Source organism: Apteryx mantelli, chromosome Z (assembly GCF_036417845.1).
Source record: "Apteryx mantelli isolate bAptMan1 chromosome Z, bAptMan1.hap1, whole genome shotgun sequence".
NCBI lineage: Eukaryota > Metazoa > Chordata > Aves > Apterygiformes > Apterygidae > Apteryx > Apteryx mantelli.
In genome coordinates this window covers 37,722,366-37,743,986 of record NC_090020.1, presented here as the reverse complement: position 1 = coordinate 37,743,986, position 21,621 = coordinate 37,722,366, and the positions used below count along the sequence as shown (strand labels likewise).

The following is a 21,621-nucleotide window of genomic DNA, read 5'->3' as shown; positions in this document are numbered from 1 at the left end:
CCTGTTCAACAGCATGGGCATTCAACCTTTAAACTGTGTTTTTAAACATTTAAACAAACACTAAATTTCCATAGCAAATAGACTCAGCAAATTTGGTCTCCTTCAGTTAAAGCATGAAGTGTAGAACTTGGATATTATTAATGATATAATTGCACTGACAGGGTAATTAGCCTTGCTTTTATTCTTTGGTTCCCAATCCAAAATTATTAGCTCTTTGAGATTCTGGGAATGGAACAGTGCTGGCCACTTTTCAACATATGACATTATTAATAGATGTATGGACAAAGAGATTATGTGACTTTTGTGAAATAATAGAAGTCAAAGCAATACTGGCCTCATGTTAATAACTTTTATATAAAGTTAATTATACAGTCAGTTTCCAGCAAGTGAGCTATGTCTCTGTTTCAGAAATGAGGTATGAGCAAATCGTGTGGCAGCTGTCAATATAATCAGGTGAGAGTGGGGAGTTTTTTGTTCATTTCCAGCTGATCCTGTAATATCAATATGATTTGTTTCAGATAAAGCTTTCTTCTAGATCCGTTCAAATGTACTGTATTCTGCCTGGAATAAGTGTAATGTTAGTTTCCTAGAAAAACAGAACAAGACTACTCTCAATAATAGGCAAAAGTACTGATAGACTGAGAAGGATTTTGAAAGTAGACATGACCCATTTCGTACATGCATAAATTCCCGCATAAGTGGGACACTGATATTTTCATCGCACAGAAACCTAGCAGGACCCCTTGTTGGTGTTCTGTTGTTACTGATACGAGCCTCCTCAGGGTAAGCAAAGTTTTCAGGAGTGGCAAACTGGAATCGGAAGGTAATTTGGGCGGATGCAGTATTGCCTCTGGAAGTGCAATATCTTTAAGCAGGGTTATATTAGAAAGATTTTGAGTTGTGTTACATCAGCAGTTTGCATCAGGATCAGAGCCCCGCTAGGCCCTGTAGCAACAACAAGTAGGAACAAAAGGAGCTTACAGTCCCTGCTGAAGGATGCTTACAATCTTATCTGACAAATGACATAGTAGGGGGGAGAACTATATAATCAAATACATAATCTTTTATACCTAAGCGCTATATAATTAAAAAAAATATCTGATTGCTACTTTTTATTTCTTTATGCATGCTGAGAGGGTCTCAGGCAGAAGGTGCAGCCTGTCCATATATATTTGTTTTGAACATTTCCTTAAAGAAGTTAGCAAGTGGGCTAGCAAGTGGGCACCCAAAGCAACCTTCTTCTGGAGTAAACGGGATGATAAAATGCAAAAAGAAGGGGAGCAGATATGAAAAAGAATCCATGATAGCTAGCACAGGATGCCTGGCAAAGGGAAGCCAGTTGCAGAGGCAAATACAGCCCCCAGGGGAAAGAGGAGATTCACTTACATAGGTAAATTTGTACCTGTCTGAGAAAGAAAAGAGTAATATGGATGAGTTCAGCAGTTTTATTAGATCGCTTTGGTCTCCACTGGTTTTAAAGAGAGGTTGTCAGGGAAACGTGCTGAAACACACACTAGGGACACAAATTGGTAGTAGGGAAAAGGTTGATTTGTAAGTCATTTTCATAAGCGTTGGCAGGTAGAGGGAGTCTAGGAAAGCCCACAAAAGAAGGAGGTCTGGAATATAACTGAAGAAACTAGGCATTTCTTACTCTCTGCTGGTAAAAATAAAATGAGAGAAATGCTGCTAAAATGGAAGATTGAGAACTTCATAGATAAATAAATGACATTCCCTTCCATGTATACCCAGCAATATTTCAGAAATAAATACTGTTGCTATTAGAATTAGTACACAGTCATAGATTTTGAACCTTTGGGCAGCTTTACAAATTTCCTAGACTGTCCTTCGAGCCACATCCTCTGTTCTAACCATAGCCTGCAACTTAGGTGAAGCAGCCTGGCTCCCATTTGCCTTAGCGGTGTTTGCCACTCCTCAAAATTGACAGGAATGATTGGGCTCTGGCTTACTTACTGATCTAAGAAAGACATCATCAAAATAACCTTCTGTTTCTAGTGAAGCAGAAATTGCTCTGTGTGTTGGCATGAATTTTAAGAAATTTATCACTATACAATTTAGTCCAATTTGTCTTAGGTTGAATAGACTGTAGTTATCCATGTTTTCACGAATGTTAGATGATCTCTCTTTTGCAGTTTTTTGTTGTTGACATCTAACTGTCTGTCAACTTCTGTAATTACTTTCTATAATGACAGCTTGTCTAGTTTTTTTTTTTTTTTTTTTTGAACTGCCAGATTTGGAGAATACATTAGATATTTTAATGGTGCATTGGATTCAGATATCTAAACTATCTGTTGAGCACCTTTCTTTCCATAAAAATGACTGTGTTGAAAGAAATTATTCTTCCTGCAGCCTCACACTGAAAAGTGGGAATGTGTGTGTTTGGCAGTCTGAAAAGTGCTGATACTGCACACGAACATTAACAGCCTGTTTCAACCGTGGTGAATATGGAGTCCCTAATCTTAAGTCCAGAAACTGCATATAGTCAGATTTCCAAAAGGGTTATTTTTAACAAAGATGTTTTAAAAAATCTTCTGACTGTAGAAGATGAAGTGAAAATTGGAATGTCTGGGTGGCGAGGATATTTTTTCAAACATTCTTTAAAAGTAAAAATTAATTACTCCCAAAAATAAAGCTGAGATGTTTGCATAAGAAATAGATTGGTCATACAAGTTACTGTCAATTTAATAAGTTCTTGGAACGGCTTTTTTGGACCAACTGGTAGAAAGGCTTGTCATAATTATAGAGAGTAATACAAAAGTATTGCTTCAGGGAGAAAGTTTGGTTAAACTTTTAAGCACCATGACATTTACTTAATGTCTTCACAGAGGGAAAATCATACATGTGCAGCGGTATTGCAATGTTAAGCTGTGATACTGGATCTTATTTTCAAAAAGGAGTTTGAGATTACCCTCGAGGGAAAAAATTAGCAAATTAGAATCAGTGTGGAATCTGTTTAAAAAATACCTCAGTTATAATTATCGGAGATGGAAGTACAAACTGATAGCATGCCTTTGAGTAACTGTTAGTGGTTCTGCTATGAAGAAGATAATAGTACAAGCCTACTTGCTTGTTTTGAGTTTTACTCATTGCTGTTTGTCAACATGTGGACATAGTGATCTCATGGAGCAAACATGACCAGGCAGATGGGACAAGTTCGCTCCTGATGGCAGATATGTTGTGCAACTACAAAGGCAGAGGTCAGGCAGAAAGAGCGATAGCAGCTTTCCGTCACCTCCTTTGCCAGTGCCTGCTGTTTTCTAAATCATTCTAGTGCAGTCTTGACCAGGCCACTAAATACCGGTTCCCAAACTTTTCTGCTTGTGAGCCTTATAGTGTCAGGCCAGGCATTACACTGCAGAGATCTTATAAATCCATGTGTGCATATATACATATATTTAAATGAATAAAAACAGAGTTGTGAATTGCTGAACAGAAGCAATGCCCTGTACCCAGAACTTACCATATGCTCTCCCAGAAGTACCAGTCGAGTTTTGTTAAGGACTCCTGGGATCCTTGCAGAATGAGTCTTCTGGAAGGCTGATGCATAATTCACAAGTAGATAAATGATGTTTTGCTACTGAAATCTTTACCCTAACACTTTACTAAACATCCGTTACAAAGCAGAGCTTTATAGCCTGACTAGGGCTGTAGCCCCGAGTAGTAGTCTAGCGAATGAAGAAGAGTAGCAACATTGAACGTCCCTGCTTAATCCTTGCGCTGACACTGATCTTTGCTCATTCAGGTCCAGACTAAAAAGATTATTCTCAACAAGTGATTATAAGGTAGGGTCTACATGGACCATCAAAATTTTGCAGTATCCCAAGGAGCTATGCTGAATTTATGTGCAAAAAAATTATCAAATAGCATGACAAGGAAATAACTAAGAAAGGAGCTAATGGACTTAGAAGTAACATTGAGGTGAGGCACAGGGGAGAGGGGGGAAAGACAAACAAGAAAAGCCACTTCTGTTTTGTTTTCTCAAGCTTTCACTCAGCTGAAATAAATGTGTTGCATACATGTATGTATAGTCTATTCATCAGGATCTCCAGCCTCTTTACAATACCTGGTTATGTACCTGAGGCTACGTTCCCAGTATAAGGTAGTATAAGTGTTATCTTAGCTCAACAAACTGGAAAACACTGCAGTTTATCTGCCACTACATGCCTAGTCCCGCAGTTGGGAATAGATCTCCAGTTCCCTGACATTTTGAACACCAAACCATTCTTACAGCAACTTTTTTTTTTCTTTTCGGTGTAGGCTTTGGCCGTGTGTGTTTATTACTGCATTTTCTCTCTTAATGCTCCTTCTGACTTTCGCTTGGTGATACATGTTAGACAAATAATTTCATCAGTCTGTTCATGATGATGCCTAGAGTTTTTTTTTTCTCTGATAGTTGACAACTCCTTCCAAACCTGTCAATGTGTACAGGAAGATTGAGTTACTCAGTCCAGTGCTGAGACTTAGTCCAGTCTGCATTCTTTTGCCTAGTGTGTCTCCATCTCCAAGATCATCCATCTCCAAGGTCATCCATCTCTCCTTCCAAATGTTTTCCTCAGCCTCACTGACTGTATAATTTGCCAACACTTAACTCATTGAGCTGGTTCGCTTGGGTTCTGCTGGAATTTATCCTTCTGCTTTTGTGGAATCTAGATTTTTTGTGTGTGTTGGATAATTCTTTTCTTTCATGCTTTTTTTTTTGATCCTATCTTTCATGCAGTTAAGGTAGATAGCACTGCTTCAGTTAATCATTCTTGAAATAAACTTGATTCTCTATGAAGTCATTACCATTTTGTCACAGAAGTATTTATGATTTTTTCCTGTTTGTTGTTTGGTTTTGATCTATGTGAACCTCACTTTTCACTATTTTCTAATGGCTTGTAACAGGACTTTTAAAAAATATTTTTAAAAACATAATTAATAACTAATTCTTGAAAATGCATTTTGAAATTGTTTAAAATTTATATCTGATTTCTGACTGAAAAGACAGAATCAGAATAGCTACTTAATATTATTTGGCTACCAGTTTTAGTGAATTACAGGGAATATTATAGATCTTTAAATATTGGAAGAAAGATTTCTTTTGCTTTATCCGTGCTGTTTCAGTGCAGAAGGCTATTGTTCATAGGTTTATGTTTAATCTCTAGAGTTCCCTCATCTAATCTTGCCACAAGTACTTCCAATAATGTTGACATAAAACAGAGTTCACCCCAAAGTAATGATCTTTCTTGGTTAAATTTATCACAGGGTCACAACAACGTACACAGGTTAGCATCGTCTCTCTCTTGGCTCTCAGATAGCTCCCGCAGGACAGTCCTAGTTTTGGGTGACCTCATCATACATAATGAACGTGTTACATTGCAACGTGGTTTTCCTGCTAACAGAGCAGTTAGAATCATTTTGGAGGAATCCATTTTCTTCCAGTGATTGTGTTTATACATTTTGAAGAGAAAATCAACCAGTGGAAGTTTTGTCAATAACCTGTGAAACATTTTTCTACTTCATTTTCTGTTTCTATTTTAATGTTTTCTTTCAAAAGTAATGACCTTTATGTGAGTCATAGTATTTCAGCCAAAGAAGTTCTTAAAGTTCAGTTTCCTCGTAAACTGTCAGTTTGTTTTTTTGTTTTTTTTTTAATGTCTTTCAAATCCATTTGGCTTAGATACCTGCTATCACTTCAGATCTTTGTGATTTAATATACAATAGATGTAGTGAATGGAAGTAAAATCATTGTTTGGGATGAGCTCTTTCATTTACTTATAGCAGTACTAGAAAAAATGGAGAGCACTACATGTCATAATGCTATTTAAAGGCAAATACCTAACTTTATGTTGTACAGAACAGTTTTTTGGATGCAAATTTATTTCTGAAAAGTGAATATATAAAACAATAGAAGCTTTGGGAAGAAAGGTGTTTCTTGGAACTTTTTTTTTTCCTGTGACGTTTTGTTTATGTTCTTAGTGGGTTCTTTGACTTGTCTTTTCATTAGAAATGCTATAATCCTTTAATTACATTTTTGTGCTGATGAGCTAGGCTTTTCCCTGGAAGGTACAGAGCAGCAGGCAGGCGCTGTAATATATGCTAACATTAAATTATGTATTAAAAAGCTAATATTTGAAATTATTTGGAGAGTTCATTTTTATCAGACCACAGCCACATACTCCAGTAAATTTAGAGAAAAGAGGAACGTAATTATGAGGACTTCAAATCTAACTTCTTTCAGATTGTCATGTTCTTGATTGCAAGTCTGATAGTTATCATCAATGGAAAGTCATCTTTTGCCACACCAAAGACCATGCAGTAATATCTCAGATATGAAAGTGTGAGATATAATGTCTGATTTATCACTGAGCATTAATGGCAGTAATATTTACACTGTGTTACCAAAAGGGTGTTTATGTTTTTGTTTTTTGTTTTTTACCAACTGCTGGCAATATAGAGTCTAATTCACTAAGTATGAATCTTCTCACACAGATACAAGTTGCACCTGGAATAACTGATTTTATCACATGGCTCGAACAAATAATTGTCTCCTTCCAGTTTATTTGCTGACACACTTTAAAAACAACAGAAAGTCTTAGGCAAACATTTAGTATTGCTTGAATTGTAAAACATCCGTAGAGACACTGAGAATAAGCCCCAGTTCTGTACAAGTGCTGTTGAGTGGAGTTGTTTGTTTCCTTGGCTAGAAGGTAAAGGTCCTAAAGGAATAGTCTTCATGAGGTTTTCGTTCACTTCCCTCATCTCAAAATATCACAACCACCACAGATCTATTTTAACACGCAAAAAAAGTTGAATATTTGGTTTCTGCTGTGTGTGTGTATATGTATGTATGTGTATATATGTATATGTATATATATACATCCTTTAAAGACTTTGAAGGACAAAGACAAGTTAGAATATGGGAAAATAAAAACTAAGGCTTCACATTACTGAGAAGCATGTAAATAATATTATGTTTGCCCTATAGATCTGTAAACAGTAATGGTCTTCAGTTGACTTAAGAGAGTGTATCATAGGGCCAAGATATATTTAAGCCTAAGCAGGAACATACATTTATCTAGGTGTCTTTAACCCAAAAAAAAGAGATAAAAATGTGATGGTGAAAGTGTTGACTTGCATTATGGACCAACTGCGTAACTTGCTTTTTCATGGAAAAGTCAGGCTTGCCCTGAAATTTAAAAGTGTTCTTTGAAGATATATTTGAGTATGGTCAGTAAGTGTGAATGTCTCTACTTTTTACAGCAGAATGCTACAGCCATGTAGAATGCTGATGTATCATGTCAAAATTTGCCAGCTGATTTTTTGTAAAATCCAAGGGTGTTCAAGTGTCAAATCCTATCTAACAGTGTGTCTGAGGTCCCAGATAAGAATAAAGAATTAATTTTTCAGGAGGAGAGATGTACTAAAAATGGTCTGATTTAAACTTGCATGTGCTTTTGCGTTAAATATAGATTTATAGAAAAGCTAAATACAAAATTGAGAATATATGGAAAGTAAAGTCTATCTTGTACTTTCTATAAAGTGTATAGAGAAATCTTGCTTCCTGTAGCTACTGCAGCATTCCAACTATTCTACTGTCTTGACATAGATAATTTATTATAAGAGGAAAATGCTGATACCTTCCTTGATTTGGAGTGGGGGGAAGCGAGGGACTGTAAGACAGTTTGTTGTTTTTGTGAATCAAGATTCCACGTTGTCACACATGGAATTTTCGCAGCTTTATTCTCAGGTGTAACCTTCGCTTTGAACTTCTGAGGAACTTCTTAACTTAGTATTTGGGGGCGGGGAAGAATAATCAGACTTCTGTTTGTGGGGAAAAGAAAAATCTGCATGATAGAGGCTTGGAAGTCAGTAAAGCTGGTACAGTAATCTACCAGAAAAAAATACCCATCCTTTTTTCTCTTTTCCTGGTTCCGAAGGGATCCGAATCTATGCCCTGTGTGCCACAGTAGAAAACCCTTCAGTCTTGCAAGAGATTTCTCTTTCCAAATTCAGGCGTCTTGTATCCCTCCTTGTACGACCAGTACACTGGGGCATCAGCCTCCCCTGAGCTTGAGGAGATTCGTGGCCCACCATTACTTCTCTTTTCATCTCATTTTTCGTGAGTGCCGCTGTGCCGTGCTGTTATCTAGCCTCTAAATTCCACATCCCAGAGACTGAGCAGGAGCTTGTGCGCGAACTCCATGGTGGAAACCTCCAGGAGGAACTGAAAGCAGACTTCCTGAAGGAACCGCTGAGCCCAGCTGTCCTAACCAAACAGGTTCGTCTCACTGGGACACTCAAACTTAGCGAATCATCAAGGGGGTGATTCCGTTTCTTTAGTCTGTCCCAAAAAGAAGTTGGGAAAGTGAAGCCAGCTTTTCCTTGTGGGCAAAGAATTTGCTACTTCCGTGTTTAGTCCGGCAAATCTATTAAGATTCAGGCCTGTCAAACCCCACTACTGATTCTGAGCAAACGAATAATGATGCTCTCAAGCGTGAATTGCCAAGGGAGAGATTTTCATATGCTAGCCCAGCAAAAATGATTTGTTTTTTTGTCATCTCTCTAATAATCATATTGCGCCAAATGTCTTATGGTTTTTTGGCATTCAAATTATACTCATAAATTTTAAGTGACTTCTTGTCATTTCCAAAGACAGTTTCCCTTACCTTCCACCAAACGATGTAATTGATCTCTGTGAGAAGCTAAAAATGATTAAAAAAAAAAAAAGAGGTCAAATCAGGGTTCCCTTCATTATATACCCATCTCTAGTCCAACTTATCAAAGGTGAGCCAGGGCTTGTGTCTGTCTTCCTTTCAAATGTTACCTCTTTTGAACGGTTAGCTAGTGCTAATGAATACTCGAGAAAGAAGAGCTGAAAATAAAAAGGGGGAAAAAAAAGGAAAAGAAAGAAGAAAGGAAATAATAATAAAAGGACAAATGAAGTTGCTGAAGTTAGGAGAGACCAACAGCAGAATTTTTTCAGCTAAACTTAGCACAAGTTCTGAAATTTAAATTTGGCATTCACATACTGAGGTGTTGGGTGTGTCAGAAATGAGAGAGACAGAACAACCTTCCTGGAAATGATGCATGGGAGAACTCGGACTCCGTCTTATGTTTGGATCTTTTAGTCTCTTTTTTTTGTATTAGCTGCACTATTCACAAATGTCTTTATAAAAAAAATAAATAGTGCATAAATAAGCTGTAGATGATTTGCTCTATTTAGCAACCTTTAAGAATATTTTTAAACTCAGTTGAAAGCCTTTATTGAAAGCAAATACCCCATTTTACCTACTACCTGCCTTCAAAAGCAAGCTTTATAAAATACAAGGTAAGCAAAAAGATTGTGAGCATGTCCACAAATATTTTGCTAATGTTTGATTGCTTGCTATGTTGTTTCACGCTTGCTTTATTAAAAGGTTGAAACTGCTTAAATGCTGGAACCGACAAACGTATACATAAATGATTAGGAATGCTCTGCTAATAATTTCCAGTAGAAGTTGTCATTGAGTTTCCTTATGAGAACATCTCTCTCCACTTTGAATGCTACTTAGACTTGTAAAAAACTTTTATTGAACAATCCATTTACTCTTGAAAATAAATCGTCCAAGTCAATTCTGTTAACATTGTCACAGATTGAGTTTTTCATTGTGGATTGTATCAGTCTCTGCAATGATTGCCTCTTGTCTCGGCAGAAAGATACATTTTGACCGTTACTGTCTGCCAGTGACGATTTTTCCCTTAATTTAGGAATTCCTACTTCTTATGAAGGCCAGCTGGAAACAACTAAGGCATTACAGCACCTTCCTCAGCTGTTGGCCATGGGAATATGTATTCTCTCCAGAATATATATCTTTGGCAGGGAACAGAAAGAAGGAATCCTGGGTAAATGGTGTGCATGCCAAGTATAAGGATTGTTATATTTAACACCTAGCTATCTGTCCCTGAAACTATGTCTAAAAGAAGTTCAAAAGTAGGACAAAATTCAAATAGGCCGGATAGTTTTTGTTTGAAAGAAAGAAAAACTTAAAAAAAAAAATAGCTGTTAACTATATTTATCCAGGAATTTTTTGTAATCTTTAACAGGAATGTTTTACATGTCTTGCTGCTTGAACGGTTTTACAGTACCTTTAGGACTGTGTCCAAAATGCACAGATTAACAGCCACATAAAAAAGCTCTGGCTGCATATTAGAACATTTAGTCTAAACCTACAAACACAGTTGTCCTGTGGGAATTTTTGCTAATCAGCTGCATGGCCTTAAAATGTAGGTCATCTGAACAGTCAAAAATGAAAAGCAATGAACCACCACAACAATCAGGAGTAGCATATAAAAGTGTGACATTTGGGAGGAGGGGAAGAAGATCTATAGAAAAACACTCTCTGTTTGCTAGTAATGAAAACAGTGAGTTGAAATTAATCTGAGATGTGCTTAATCTTTGCAGATTGCTGCACATTAGTTTGGAGTGGATATTTGCTGTAAATTTTACGTATTTTATATTTATAAAATCATGTAAAACATAATCAATTTTGACAGACTGGATTGCTTTCTGATTAAACTCACTGCTGAATATGTAAAAGTGAAGTATTTTTATTTGCTCTAGGTTGAAAATCTTCTGCGGTTTTAAATATGGAAACTGCAGAAATATACAGAAGCTATGCAGCTTTAGCTACAGGCCAAAATTGCTGCCTAAAATGTGACACCTGCACATATAGTGAGTGTTATTTGCTTCTGGTTGAATATTTTCAATGAGAGCAAGCCCAAAAGTGGGTCAAGCTTAAGAGAGAGTTTGGGAAGAGTTGGCTTCAGCTAGAATGCAAATGTGCATACACAGTAAGGTGAGCGCCAAAATGAGGGTCAGGGCTATTGCTCTGAGTTGCAGCTAGCTGGTTTGCAGGAACTGCAGAGTCGTCTAGTGATACTGGACTAAGTCCATACCCTTGCACAGGCAAAAAGGAAAATACTATGGGTGCCTTATATTCTCCAGTATTCAGTGGCTGTGCTCAGTTGTGCCAGCAGTTGGCTGGTGTGTATGTGGCACGGAGTCAGGTGTAAGACCACTTAGTGGAGACAACCTGAACTGTTGTGTAGCTGTTTGTGTAGCTAGCAAATACAACTGCTAGCCAGTTGGCTATGGCTGTGAAATGCTGTACCGGAGATATATGTTCCCTAATTTCATGCAAATAAAGTAGAATGTCTGAAATTTTTCCTTTTGTTTTGGAGTGCTGTTGAAATGACTATCTAGAAATAGTTCCTTTGCCCTGTGTGTATCTGCTGCAATTGTAGAATTTGCTAATAAATACTCTATTCATGTGACTTGAATGTGGCAGAGATGACACAGTAAAGTGACCTGAATTTTTTTCTGGCTCACAGATAATCAGTAGAAATGTTAAATTAATTCTGAATTTAGACTCCATTGCTGCTGATGATGTTGTTTGAACAAGGAAGAACAGCGTGACTGCCAGATCTCTGACTGAGTTTAAAACACTAGCAGTTTTGAAAAGCCTCTCTTTTCTTTTAAACTGATCAACCTGGCTTTGGAAGTTTAGAGTGCAAACCAGCTTGGTAGCCCTGCCTCTTGGCAGTTTTGCCCAATCACCTTTCAAGCCCTAATAAAAGTTCCCAGTGCTATAAAATAGAAATAAATGCAAGGTTAAATACTAGTACATTTTTTTTTGGGGGGGGGGGAGGGGGGAAGAGACAGGTGACTCATTTTATTTCTTGTTTTGCCACACATTTCCCATGTCTTCTGAGACATGTCATCTTGTTATCCTTTAGACTCTGTTTCCTCCTCTGAAGTTGGGATGATAATAAGGGGTCATGCAAGACTAAAATTAATTGTTTGCAGATGTATATGTCTTTGGATGGAAAACTAGAGTGTAATGCTTCATAGAGCTCTTTGAGATACCCCACAAAGGCCACCATTACGCAAAATACAGTGGCTCAGTCACTAAAGGGATGTTAATTTTCTGACTGAGATGTTAATGCCAAAATCTTCCTAAGTTCTGTATAGAAATTCAAGGCCTAAACACTGATTACTTCAGAGAGAAATCTACCTACTTGTTACATATTGTCTCAATTGCAGTCATTAAAAGCATTCAATCCAGAGCTCATTTAATATAAATAAGATGTGGCTGCTGGCAGAGTGTTCTCCAGAAAGGCACCTACATATGTAACTTGTTCTCCATTAACAATTAGCAGATAATTCATTGGAGCCCAGTTTGACAGCAGAAGTCCAGTGGTTTCAAATCCTGTTCTCACTTCCTTCCAGTGCTCCTGACCGCTGGGTTTCATTTTCTTATTTTAGAATAACCAAAGGTTAGGCACAGAGAAATTGTTTTCAAGGGAACGTATGCATCAGATCCACCTTACCTGTCCTCTTTCTCTGATAAAAGAGGACACATGCATGTTACAGGTTCACACAAAGTCCAGATTTGTTTAATAAACAGGAAAAGGTTTTACTGAAGGGAAAAAAATATATAATACTGCATGCAAAATTATTCTAAACTAAGATCCTTGTGATAATCTTTAAAGAGTCGATATACCTTCATCTTCCCTTGTTCTCAGCTTTATGGTTTCTTAATGTTGCCATTCTATTGTCACTCTCACTAGTCCATCAAAATATATTAAAGAAATTTGCCTGAAACTACGGAGAGAAAAATCCAACAAGCTTGCCATTTTGGCAAGATTAAAATCAATGTTCTGGCTGTTGTTGGTGATTAAATTTGGGTGGGTGTATATGTAATAATACATGCTTATCATCTATAATGTTGGTCGTTACAGGAAGTCAGACTATTTTTAGCTGCGCAGGAAAAAGGCATAGAATTCAGGAAAAGGAATTATGTTGAGAGTCTTTTTCTCATGCAGTTTAAATGCAGTGTACTAAATTCAAAGTTCATGAGAGACTTCTGCTTTGAAAAGATTTCAGTACTAGCTGAATTTACTCCTGTAATCAGCACATTGGTTCATATGATACATTGTGGTTGCTATTGAAAAGAAAATTGTGTTTTCCTCATTGGATGTCTGTGCATGCCTTGGACCATGCAGGCTGTGTCTGATTAAATTTGCAAATAATTATAACAGCTTTGTTGACTTTGTGGAGTTACTCCTGATTTATATCAGTGAGAACAGAAGTCCACTTCTGGTCCACATCAAGTCCACTTACTGCCCCATAGGATGTCAGTGTTTAATTTCATGTAGTTATAAGTTCTAGTGTGCTTTGAACCCTGGTCAGTCACTTCTGAGAACACCCTTCAAGTATATATCCTAGTCTCTCATAACTTTCGGAGTGAAACGTGTCTCACTCTTCTTGGGTCACATAGTTGGGTGGGAGCCCTCTGTTTCCCATTTAGCACGTCTAAATCTTTCCTCCAAATAACAGTGTTTAAAATGTCATCCAGAAACACGTAGATGACAAATGTAAAGGGTAAAAACTCTACACTCAAACGTTACTGTTTCTTTGGAGGCTTGGTATGTTCTGCTTCTCCAACTATCTGCATCTTGAAATAGGATGATTGGGAAGCTTCTGTCATTATAGCACCCTCTCCTTGTCTTTTTCTCTCTCTCTTTTCAATGCTTTTTCAGCTATTTCTTGAAACTTCCCAGCTCCCATTTTTGTTTAGGCTAGCATGTTTAAAATTTTACATGCCTCTTCCAAAAATGTGTGTTTATACTGGCAGGTACAACATCAGACTAGCCACCCAGTATACAGAGGAGACAACTGTGCAAGGCAGTGAGGAATCAGGCATACTATTGACATATATCTATTACCACTTGACTTGGGAATTGCTTTTCAGGGCATACTGATACAGAATTTAGAGCATGTGGCAGAAAAGTTTTGAGAATATTTATGAAATTAAAATTTGCTAGACTAAAAGTGCTGTCAGGATTATGCATATAGCAGTGGCATGAATTTGCAGCCAATGCTCATATCATTAAATGCAAAAAATTAAAGTAATATTTGAAGATGTTCTTTGTTGTAAATTTTTCCAAAACTAAATTGAATTTGTAGTTACATGAGTCAAAATCACTAGCATGTAGGAGCAAATTGCAATATATATTTTTTTGCAATGAAATTGTAGTTAAAGCAGTGATACTGAACAAATAATACTTTATGTGCTGTGAAATTTTGTTCATAAAATGTCAGTGAAGAGGAAAGGCTACGTTTCTTTCGTCCAGAAGAGTTTTCGTATGCATTTGTAAGGCACTGTCCAAGTTTCCTTCCCAGGATATTATCTTACAGTGATAGAAGCAGAAAATTACCATCGTTACAGGGTTTTACAGTTTTCTTTTCTCACTTCATTCCCTGTGGCAACAAGACAGGAAGTTTGACTGAAGGCCGGGCAGCATCTCACACATTGTGTGTGCTTCATTTGTGGGACCCACGTGAAAACTTGAAGATGTGAAGGAAAAGCAGGAGGAGGCATCACTCTGCTTAATGCAAAGAGCACCCGCAGGAGGAGTAACGGCTCGTTAGGATAGGCGACTGCTCTCCCTCGGTGTCTGTGAAGATTTTCTTTTTTCCGTCACTCTCACTGACATTGACTCATAAGAGTAAATTAAGAAACAGAAAGAGGAGAACAGCCCTTGCTCTGTTTGGGCACATCATTGCAGTTCAGTCTCATCACTGGCTTTGCAAAACAGGCCTTGACAGCAACAGGAAGCTAAAATCAGTGCTTCAGTGATACTGCCAAATGTTTTGTGCTTTTTAATTGATTTTCTTTTAGGTAACTGAGTGGAAAGCAGAAATCTTGGGTTACTGATAACTGAAGTAACTGCCATTGATGCCAGCCGGATTGGCATTGTACCTTCATGTTTACAGGGAAAAATACCTTTCCAATGACTGTCTGTGCTCTGTGCTTTTCAGTGCTCTGTTACCTGTGGCAAAGGAATGCAGTCCCGAGTCATCCAGTGCATGCACAAGATCACGGGAAGGCACGGCAACGAATGTTTTTCCTCAGAAAAGCCTGCAGCCTACAGACCCTGTCATCTTCAACCCTGCAATGAGAAAATTAATGTTAACACAATAACATCACCCAGGTTAGGTAAGCAATTAAAATGACACATTTCTGCTGTACGTTACTTTTTTAGTCTTCTTTCTCTGTATAGAGTAATGATGGTCCCAGTCTAAAACGCAGAAGTGGGACTCAGGAGATGTAAATTGTTTCCAAAGACTTACCTCTCTGTCTCAGTTTCCCAGTGTCTCTATCAGAGACAGTACCTCAGAAGGGTAAAGAATTTTGTTATCCAAGGAAGGATCATATTATGGGACTATATTGTATTATGGATTCAAACCATCCTAGATGAAAATATGTTTGTTTTAGGCCTAAGAATTTAGTTCATATATATTTGTCCCCTCCATTTTATCAAACATTTCTAAAGTAAGAAAATTCCTGTTTTTCTCTTTAAAAACTCATAAATATTCTCATAGTCTTCATGAGAACAAGGAGACCCTTATTTGAGGAACAAATATAAATAGTTCTTTTCAGTTGTCATTAACTCAGATTTCTCTACCCTGTGCCTGATGCATTAGGGCACGTGAAAGAAAATTGCCAATGTGAAGAAATTTGCTGTATTAAATTCAGACCAGGTCTCTGTTGCTCTTAACAGAATTGACAATTCTGTGTTTACGCAGCAATGTAATTCCTTTAATTGTCATTTCCTACTGGAGAGTTGATGATGGTCTTATCATTAGCTCCCTAAAAGGTTACTCTGCTCCTTGAGCACGATCGGGGCATATTCAAAGGCTTGCTGTAGGACAGCATACCCTTTCCAGATGATTTTCCAGAGCTGTTGTTAGGATAAACCCTCCTGTCAAATAGATTACTCCTGTGTGGAAAGTAAGTCTAATGTTTCAGGCTGTGTGTATTCCTTCCTTTGAGGCAGTGAAGGGTATTTCTCTTTGAAGTTTTTAATCCACAGATGTTTCTGTGCAGTAGTCATTGTTTCAGTTTGCTGGATGAGACAGCAGCTGTTGCTTATGGCCCCCTTCATCTACTATTTCGCTGTTGTAAAGCTGCCCTTTGCATTTTACCTTTCTTTGTTCAACTGATCTCTCAGAAGCGAGAAGCCATCGCTCCATCACTGGCACTCTCCATCCAGGGAGGTATACGCAGCTTTGTGTCGCAGAGCAAAACAAACCACAAAGTTTTACATGAATGAATATAACTTCAGACTGATTAAAATTTGACTTAATTTGAAGTGCCACAAAAAGGGATTGGGCTATGTTGTCCAAGTAGAATGGATTATGTAGCGCTGATGTTAGTATTCTGCTGTGCTTCTCTTGAGAATATAGATCGTTTTGGCCTCCAGGTCTATTCCTATTATGCAGTACAGATCCCCTGGATTTGGGGGTACCACTAGTGGCAGTGGATGTGGATTGTGTCATCTATTTCTACTTTTTTTACAAAAAAAATCTCAATTTCTCTTTCCTTTTTTTAAAGAAAGGAGAGCAACTCTAATTGTCCCCGAGACTGCTTTTGTCAATTCTGTGTTTATGATGATTTTTGGAGAGTCTTTCTCATGTCCTGTTTTTCATTGTTTTCCCATCTTCTGTGTATGCTCTGCAGACTGAATAAGTGAATGTGCCAAGATCCAGTTTTGGCACCCAGGCCCTTCTGTGATAAGCACTGTAAAAGGACTTAAGTGAAACAGGTGGATGGGTGAACAGTTGGCTTCAAAAGAAGAGAGACAATACAAATGAAAATAAGCCTGTTTTGGGCAACATGAAGAATAGTCAGGTTTCTACATCTGAATGCCCATGGTTGCTACAGAGAACGTGGGAGGAGGCAGAGTGAACAAAGTGGTGGCTTTTCGGGCTTGTATGGTATTCTTCTCATTTTTAGAAGGTTTCTGAGAAAGAAGTCGGCAGGTAGGGATTCCTGCAGTTAGAAAGTGGCAATAGAGTATTAATAGAGCAACCTGAATAACTGGGTGAGGATAAGCTATTGAAAGACATGGAGGTAAGGAATAATAGCCTGACTTTGACATGGAGGAGGAACAATCCATCGGAGTGACTAAAAAGAGGGTAATGCAGTCAGGCAATTGGACTAGGAAGATAATTTTAAAAACAACATTTTGGATGTACTTTAAAAGAAGAGAAAAAGTAAGAAATGCACAGTATCTGTGCATTTGAGATGCAAAAATGAGATCACTGGGCCACTGGACAAATATATTGACCTATTGCTGAAATCTGCTCTGTACGGATGGTTATTGATTCTGTACTGTAAGTTTCATTTTTCTGGATAGAGTAGATTTGCTTTACTAAGTATAGCACAGGACTTTCTAACCGTCTTTAAACCTCGGTGCTTATAAGGATGCCTCATAGTGTGGCATCTGTAGCATTCAAGCTAGCAAGACAATATATTTGGGTCCCTTTGATCTAAGGGGCCGGACAAAATTAAAGGTCTAGCAGATTGTTTCACTTACAGGGAAAAATTAGGGATGTCGTTGTGTAGTTTTATTCAATTTCCATTCATTTACAAGATGGCACAAAGTCTTGATATCTTGCACGCCAAGTTGAATCGGAAAACAAACAGCAGTCTCCTTGCTTTAGTTCCATACCTTTTCCTACCTGTCCCCAATTTAAAAAAAAATTAAAAAAAAAATCCCTTTATAGGCATAACTGAGAACCACATTCTAGTATCATTCAAGCTGAGGCCTCCTCTTTTTCCAGCAATGGCGCCTGTCTCAGTCCAAGTGCTGCTTTGCTGGAGCTGCTGCCCCAGTGCTACTGCACTGGAGCTGGTTCTTGCGCCCCCACCCCAGCCCAAGCCACTGCCCTGCGATCCTTGGAGTCTGGAGCTGTTTTGTGCTCCTCTTTGTGCAGCGCAGAGACACAGGTTTACTCCTCTCTCAAGTTTCAATGCAACTTACTCTAATTTATAACAGTAAGCTGGCTTTCAAAAATTCTACTGCTGAAAATACTTGACAGCATTATAATCAGGATTTTTCCATTATAATGAGGATTTTTTTTCTTTTATTGAAATCTGAACTACATTATCCTCCTTTTCCATCCATGGATACACTTCTGGTGTCCTTTCCACCTTTGCTACCTGATTCTTCACTAATAAGTGTAACGCTTAGTTAAGTGTATTTGATCTTTTTTTGTTGTCGTTTCACAGCTGCTTTAACATTCAAGTGCCTGGGAGACCAGTGGCCTGTGTACTGCAGGGTGATACGAGAGAAGAACCTCTGTCAAGACATGAGGTGGTATCAGCGTTGCTGTGAGACATGCAGGGACTTTTATGCGCAAAAAATGCAACAAAAGAGTTGACCTCTGTCAGGCTGGCTGGCTCTCAGCTCTTCACAATCTTATTATTTATAAACACACACACACACACACACACACACACACACGTGCTTTTTCAGACCAAATATTATCAGATTACATATAATTTAATCAAATTAATTTATTTTTGCCTGCCAGACATCCTTTATTGTTTTGGTTAGACATCTTACTTGTTTTATCCTCTGAGGTTTTCATAATTAATTTTTATATGAACAATTTTGGATACATTTATCAGAATTAAAAAAATAATAATAATTAGTATTTTAAATGTTTATTTTCAGTAGGCGTCGTCTCTCTGTTGCCAAAAAAAGCCATCATGTTATCTTGAATTTATTTTAATTTAGCTGAATAGTTTTGCTGTATATGGAAATAAAGCCCTTCCTAATTTTATTATATTTTTGGCATTCAGAGTCAGAATGATCTTGCGTATTTTGCAACAGATGTTGAGGTGAGTTAGCTAACATTATTGAACAGGTTATTACAGAATGTATTGTGAAATCAGTTCATTTGATTTAGAAACATACTGTAGGAGAGACTACTGTAACTTGTAACCTATTATAAACAGGAAAATCAAAATAGCTACGTAGGGATTTTGATCATTCTCATGGACACATACTTGAACACAAGTATTGAATCAATGAAACACTGTAGAGATTTACACTGAATCACTGTTGCACTGTTCGAGGTAGCGTAGAGAAATGCAGTCCTAGAACTTGTACCATCCTATGAAATCACGTCTGTACTGTTTTAACATGTCACTTGATTTTAAACATTTTGAAAGAAAAGACCCATGCCCCTCTATACCTTTGTGTGTCCTCTTGCAGTTTTACAAATGGAAGAGCCCCTCCTCCTGCCACTTGTATGAGTTAATCTGTTAAACATTTTCAGTTCTCTGTTGATGATTTAGAAAATAGCTTTGTAATACTACTTTAGTTTTATCTTTGTTTTATGAAAAAGTCTTTATAAAAATAAAATGTTTTACAGTTTTGTGAAACGTTATGAAACAGCTAAAATTTTCCTTATGAGAAAATATTGTACATGATTCACATGATTTTTACATTTTCAATAAAAAGTAAAGCTTCTTTTGTTACTTGCATTTTTCCTATTTGGGCATCCATGTCTGATAGCAGAATCCACTGAGACCTGCGTAGGAGCAGGGAACTGCTACAGTACTGCCTACAGCAAATGTCTCCTGTCTCCTGGCTTTCTCTGGCTGCAGGCAGACATAACCCTTTGTGAAGCTTGGTATATGAAAAGTAAGATATAATAAAGTAATATTCAGTGGAGCAGAAGCTAGTATCTCCAGTGAGTTCTGTAACCACTGAACTTGGCTGTGGGAGAGGAGTAAGACCTCTGCCTCCCTTTCGTAATGCAAGCCATTAGGCCTGCTCTGAAAATACGTAGGAGAGCAAACCCTGTGGGCAAGACAGCTGGAGAAATGGGTCTGAAAGGCATCACAGGATGTAGTAATCACTCTAACAATTTAATGTGAACTTGCCTCCCTTCAAGGCTCTGCAGAAAGGGGAACTCTGGATCCACGCTGAATTACTGCAGTGTTCCAGTAGACTGCCCTAAGCATCTGACATCTTTGTAGTAACTACCGTGTATTAAATTACCGTGCTTGTTGGTAGGCATAAGTAATAGATTCAGGTTCCTATTTTGTGCCCAAAGCAAATGAAAGGAATGCACCTTTTCTGATTTGAGCAAATGTGCCTTTTAAATCTCTCCATGGAGTCTCCTTTATAGATGTGATGTAGATACCTGCACAAGATTTAATATACTGAGGCTCACCAGTCAGGATGGCAGTCATATCAAGGAAGAATACTTAGTGGCATTCTTCCCTCCCATTGAAATCAATATATGTTCTTTCAAATAGCTGTAATGTGTTGGGTTTGGCAGATACTGCCATACATTCAAAAACTGCAGCTTTAATGATGTGCTCATGTAAGATTTTAAATTAAATACACTTTGGTTTTAAAAAGTAAAGAAGAAAAAATAACTCTGACATTATGGAGTGTGAAGATATATTTTGTATAATTAAAATGACACAGTGCCATATCGATGCACAGAAAGCTCAGCTGCTGTTGTACATAACTCCTCAGTGTCACAGACACGCATTTTAAAATATAATGGAATTATTGTAGTTGCCAGGCATAAAAAACGATCATTATTTTAAGTTTTCTTCATCCTTACCCAGAATCCAGTCCTACAAATGCTTCTGCACTTGTTGAATAACCACAACAACAAAAATCAAACAAATGTTAAGGTGTCTCCAAAGTAAGGGCAAGAGGACTTCTCTTTTTTCAACTGGGGATATCAGCCACACAATTTTAAATGTTTATGCTCTGCTGTTTCTGAGTATTTCATGAACAAGAAAGCTGACTTTATCGCAAAATGGAGAAGTACATTTTTAACCCTGCCTGCGTCTGTTGAAAAGAGCTGAGTGAATTGTGCTCCAATCATCCTTATAGCACGTCGCAAAAGGAAAGGCATTTGAATAGGGACCAAGGATGGAAAGTTGCACAGCAAAATGAACGTTCTCTATAAATATAGTGAGTGAAACCAGGAGGTTCTAATCTCAGCTCCAGCTTTAATTCCTTCGGTATCTATAGTACAAAACTATTAATTAGCTGTATGTGAATCATTTGGAAGCAGGTCTGTGTTTACATAGCAAAAATGCCTCTTAATTCCTTCTCTGAAGGAGTTTCAAAGCAAGTTCATTTTGCTTTTGCTGTTTTGATGCACTCCGTTAGCATTTGGAGAAGCAACAGAGACCAAAGCATCTGTTTTGTTAGAAAATGATCAGCAGCTTTGGGGCGTGCGCCCAGCCTGTGGCCTGGGTCCCAGCACGCTCGGTGGGTCTGTGCAGGGCAGTGCCACAGACCCAGCTGGCAGCGCTTCCCAGCTGTGCGCAGGGAAGCACTTGCCATCTGCACCAGTAGACATTCACACCCCAATTTACTCGGTTTGGAGTTGGTTCCCCCCCCTGCCCCCACCCCCAGTAATGATCTCTCTGCATGAATGTGTTTTTCTTCCAGCCTGATGAATATGTAACACTTCAACTAATGAATTTCAAATCAGTCAAGTTCAGCTGGCAAGTAAAGGTGAAATTCACTCCAGTTCACAGGGACTCAAGTAGACTTCTCTGCTAATTAAATCCCACTTAGGCTCTATTTTGATAGATTAAGTGGGATTTAAGTGGTGCACAGGGCTTGTGCTAGGCCAGTGCGCAGTGGGGATACTTCATTGTAGATGCATACTGGCTAAATGCAGCAGTGACCAAAAGTTATGAGTTACCCCTTCTTATACCTTTCTGAAAGAGAAAAGGAATACCA

At 38.0% G+C, this 21,621-nt stretch overlaps 1 protein-coding gene across 3 annotated transcripts in view; it reads left to right on the top strand.

Annotated features, from left to right (window-relative positions):
• ADAMTS19 (ADAM metallopeptidase with thrombospondin type 1 motif 19) overlaps window positions 1–19,362 on the top strand; it is a 158,662-nt gene extending 139,300 nt beyond the window's left edge. For 2 of the 3 annotated variants that reach the window (XM_067315930.1, XM_067315929.1), the window contains exons 22-23: window positions 14,864–15,041; window positions 18,120–19,362. In XM_067315930.1, coding sequence (XP_067172031.1) covers window positions 14,864–15,041; window positions 18,120–18,271 — 330 coding nt within the window. In that variant the 3' untranslated portion in view covers window positions 18,272–19,362. The remainder of the gene's footprint in view (window positions 1–14,863; window positions 15,042–18,119) is intronic. The other variant, XM_067315931.1, reaches the window with a different exon arrangement.
• Window positions 19,363–21,621: the final 2,259 nt, after the last annotated feature.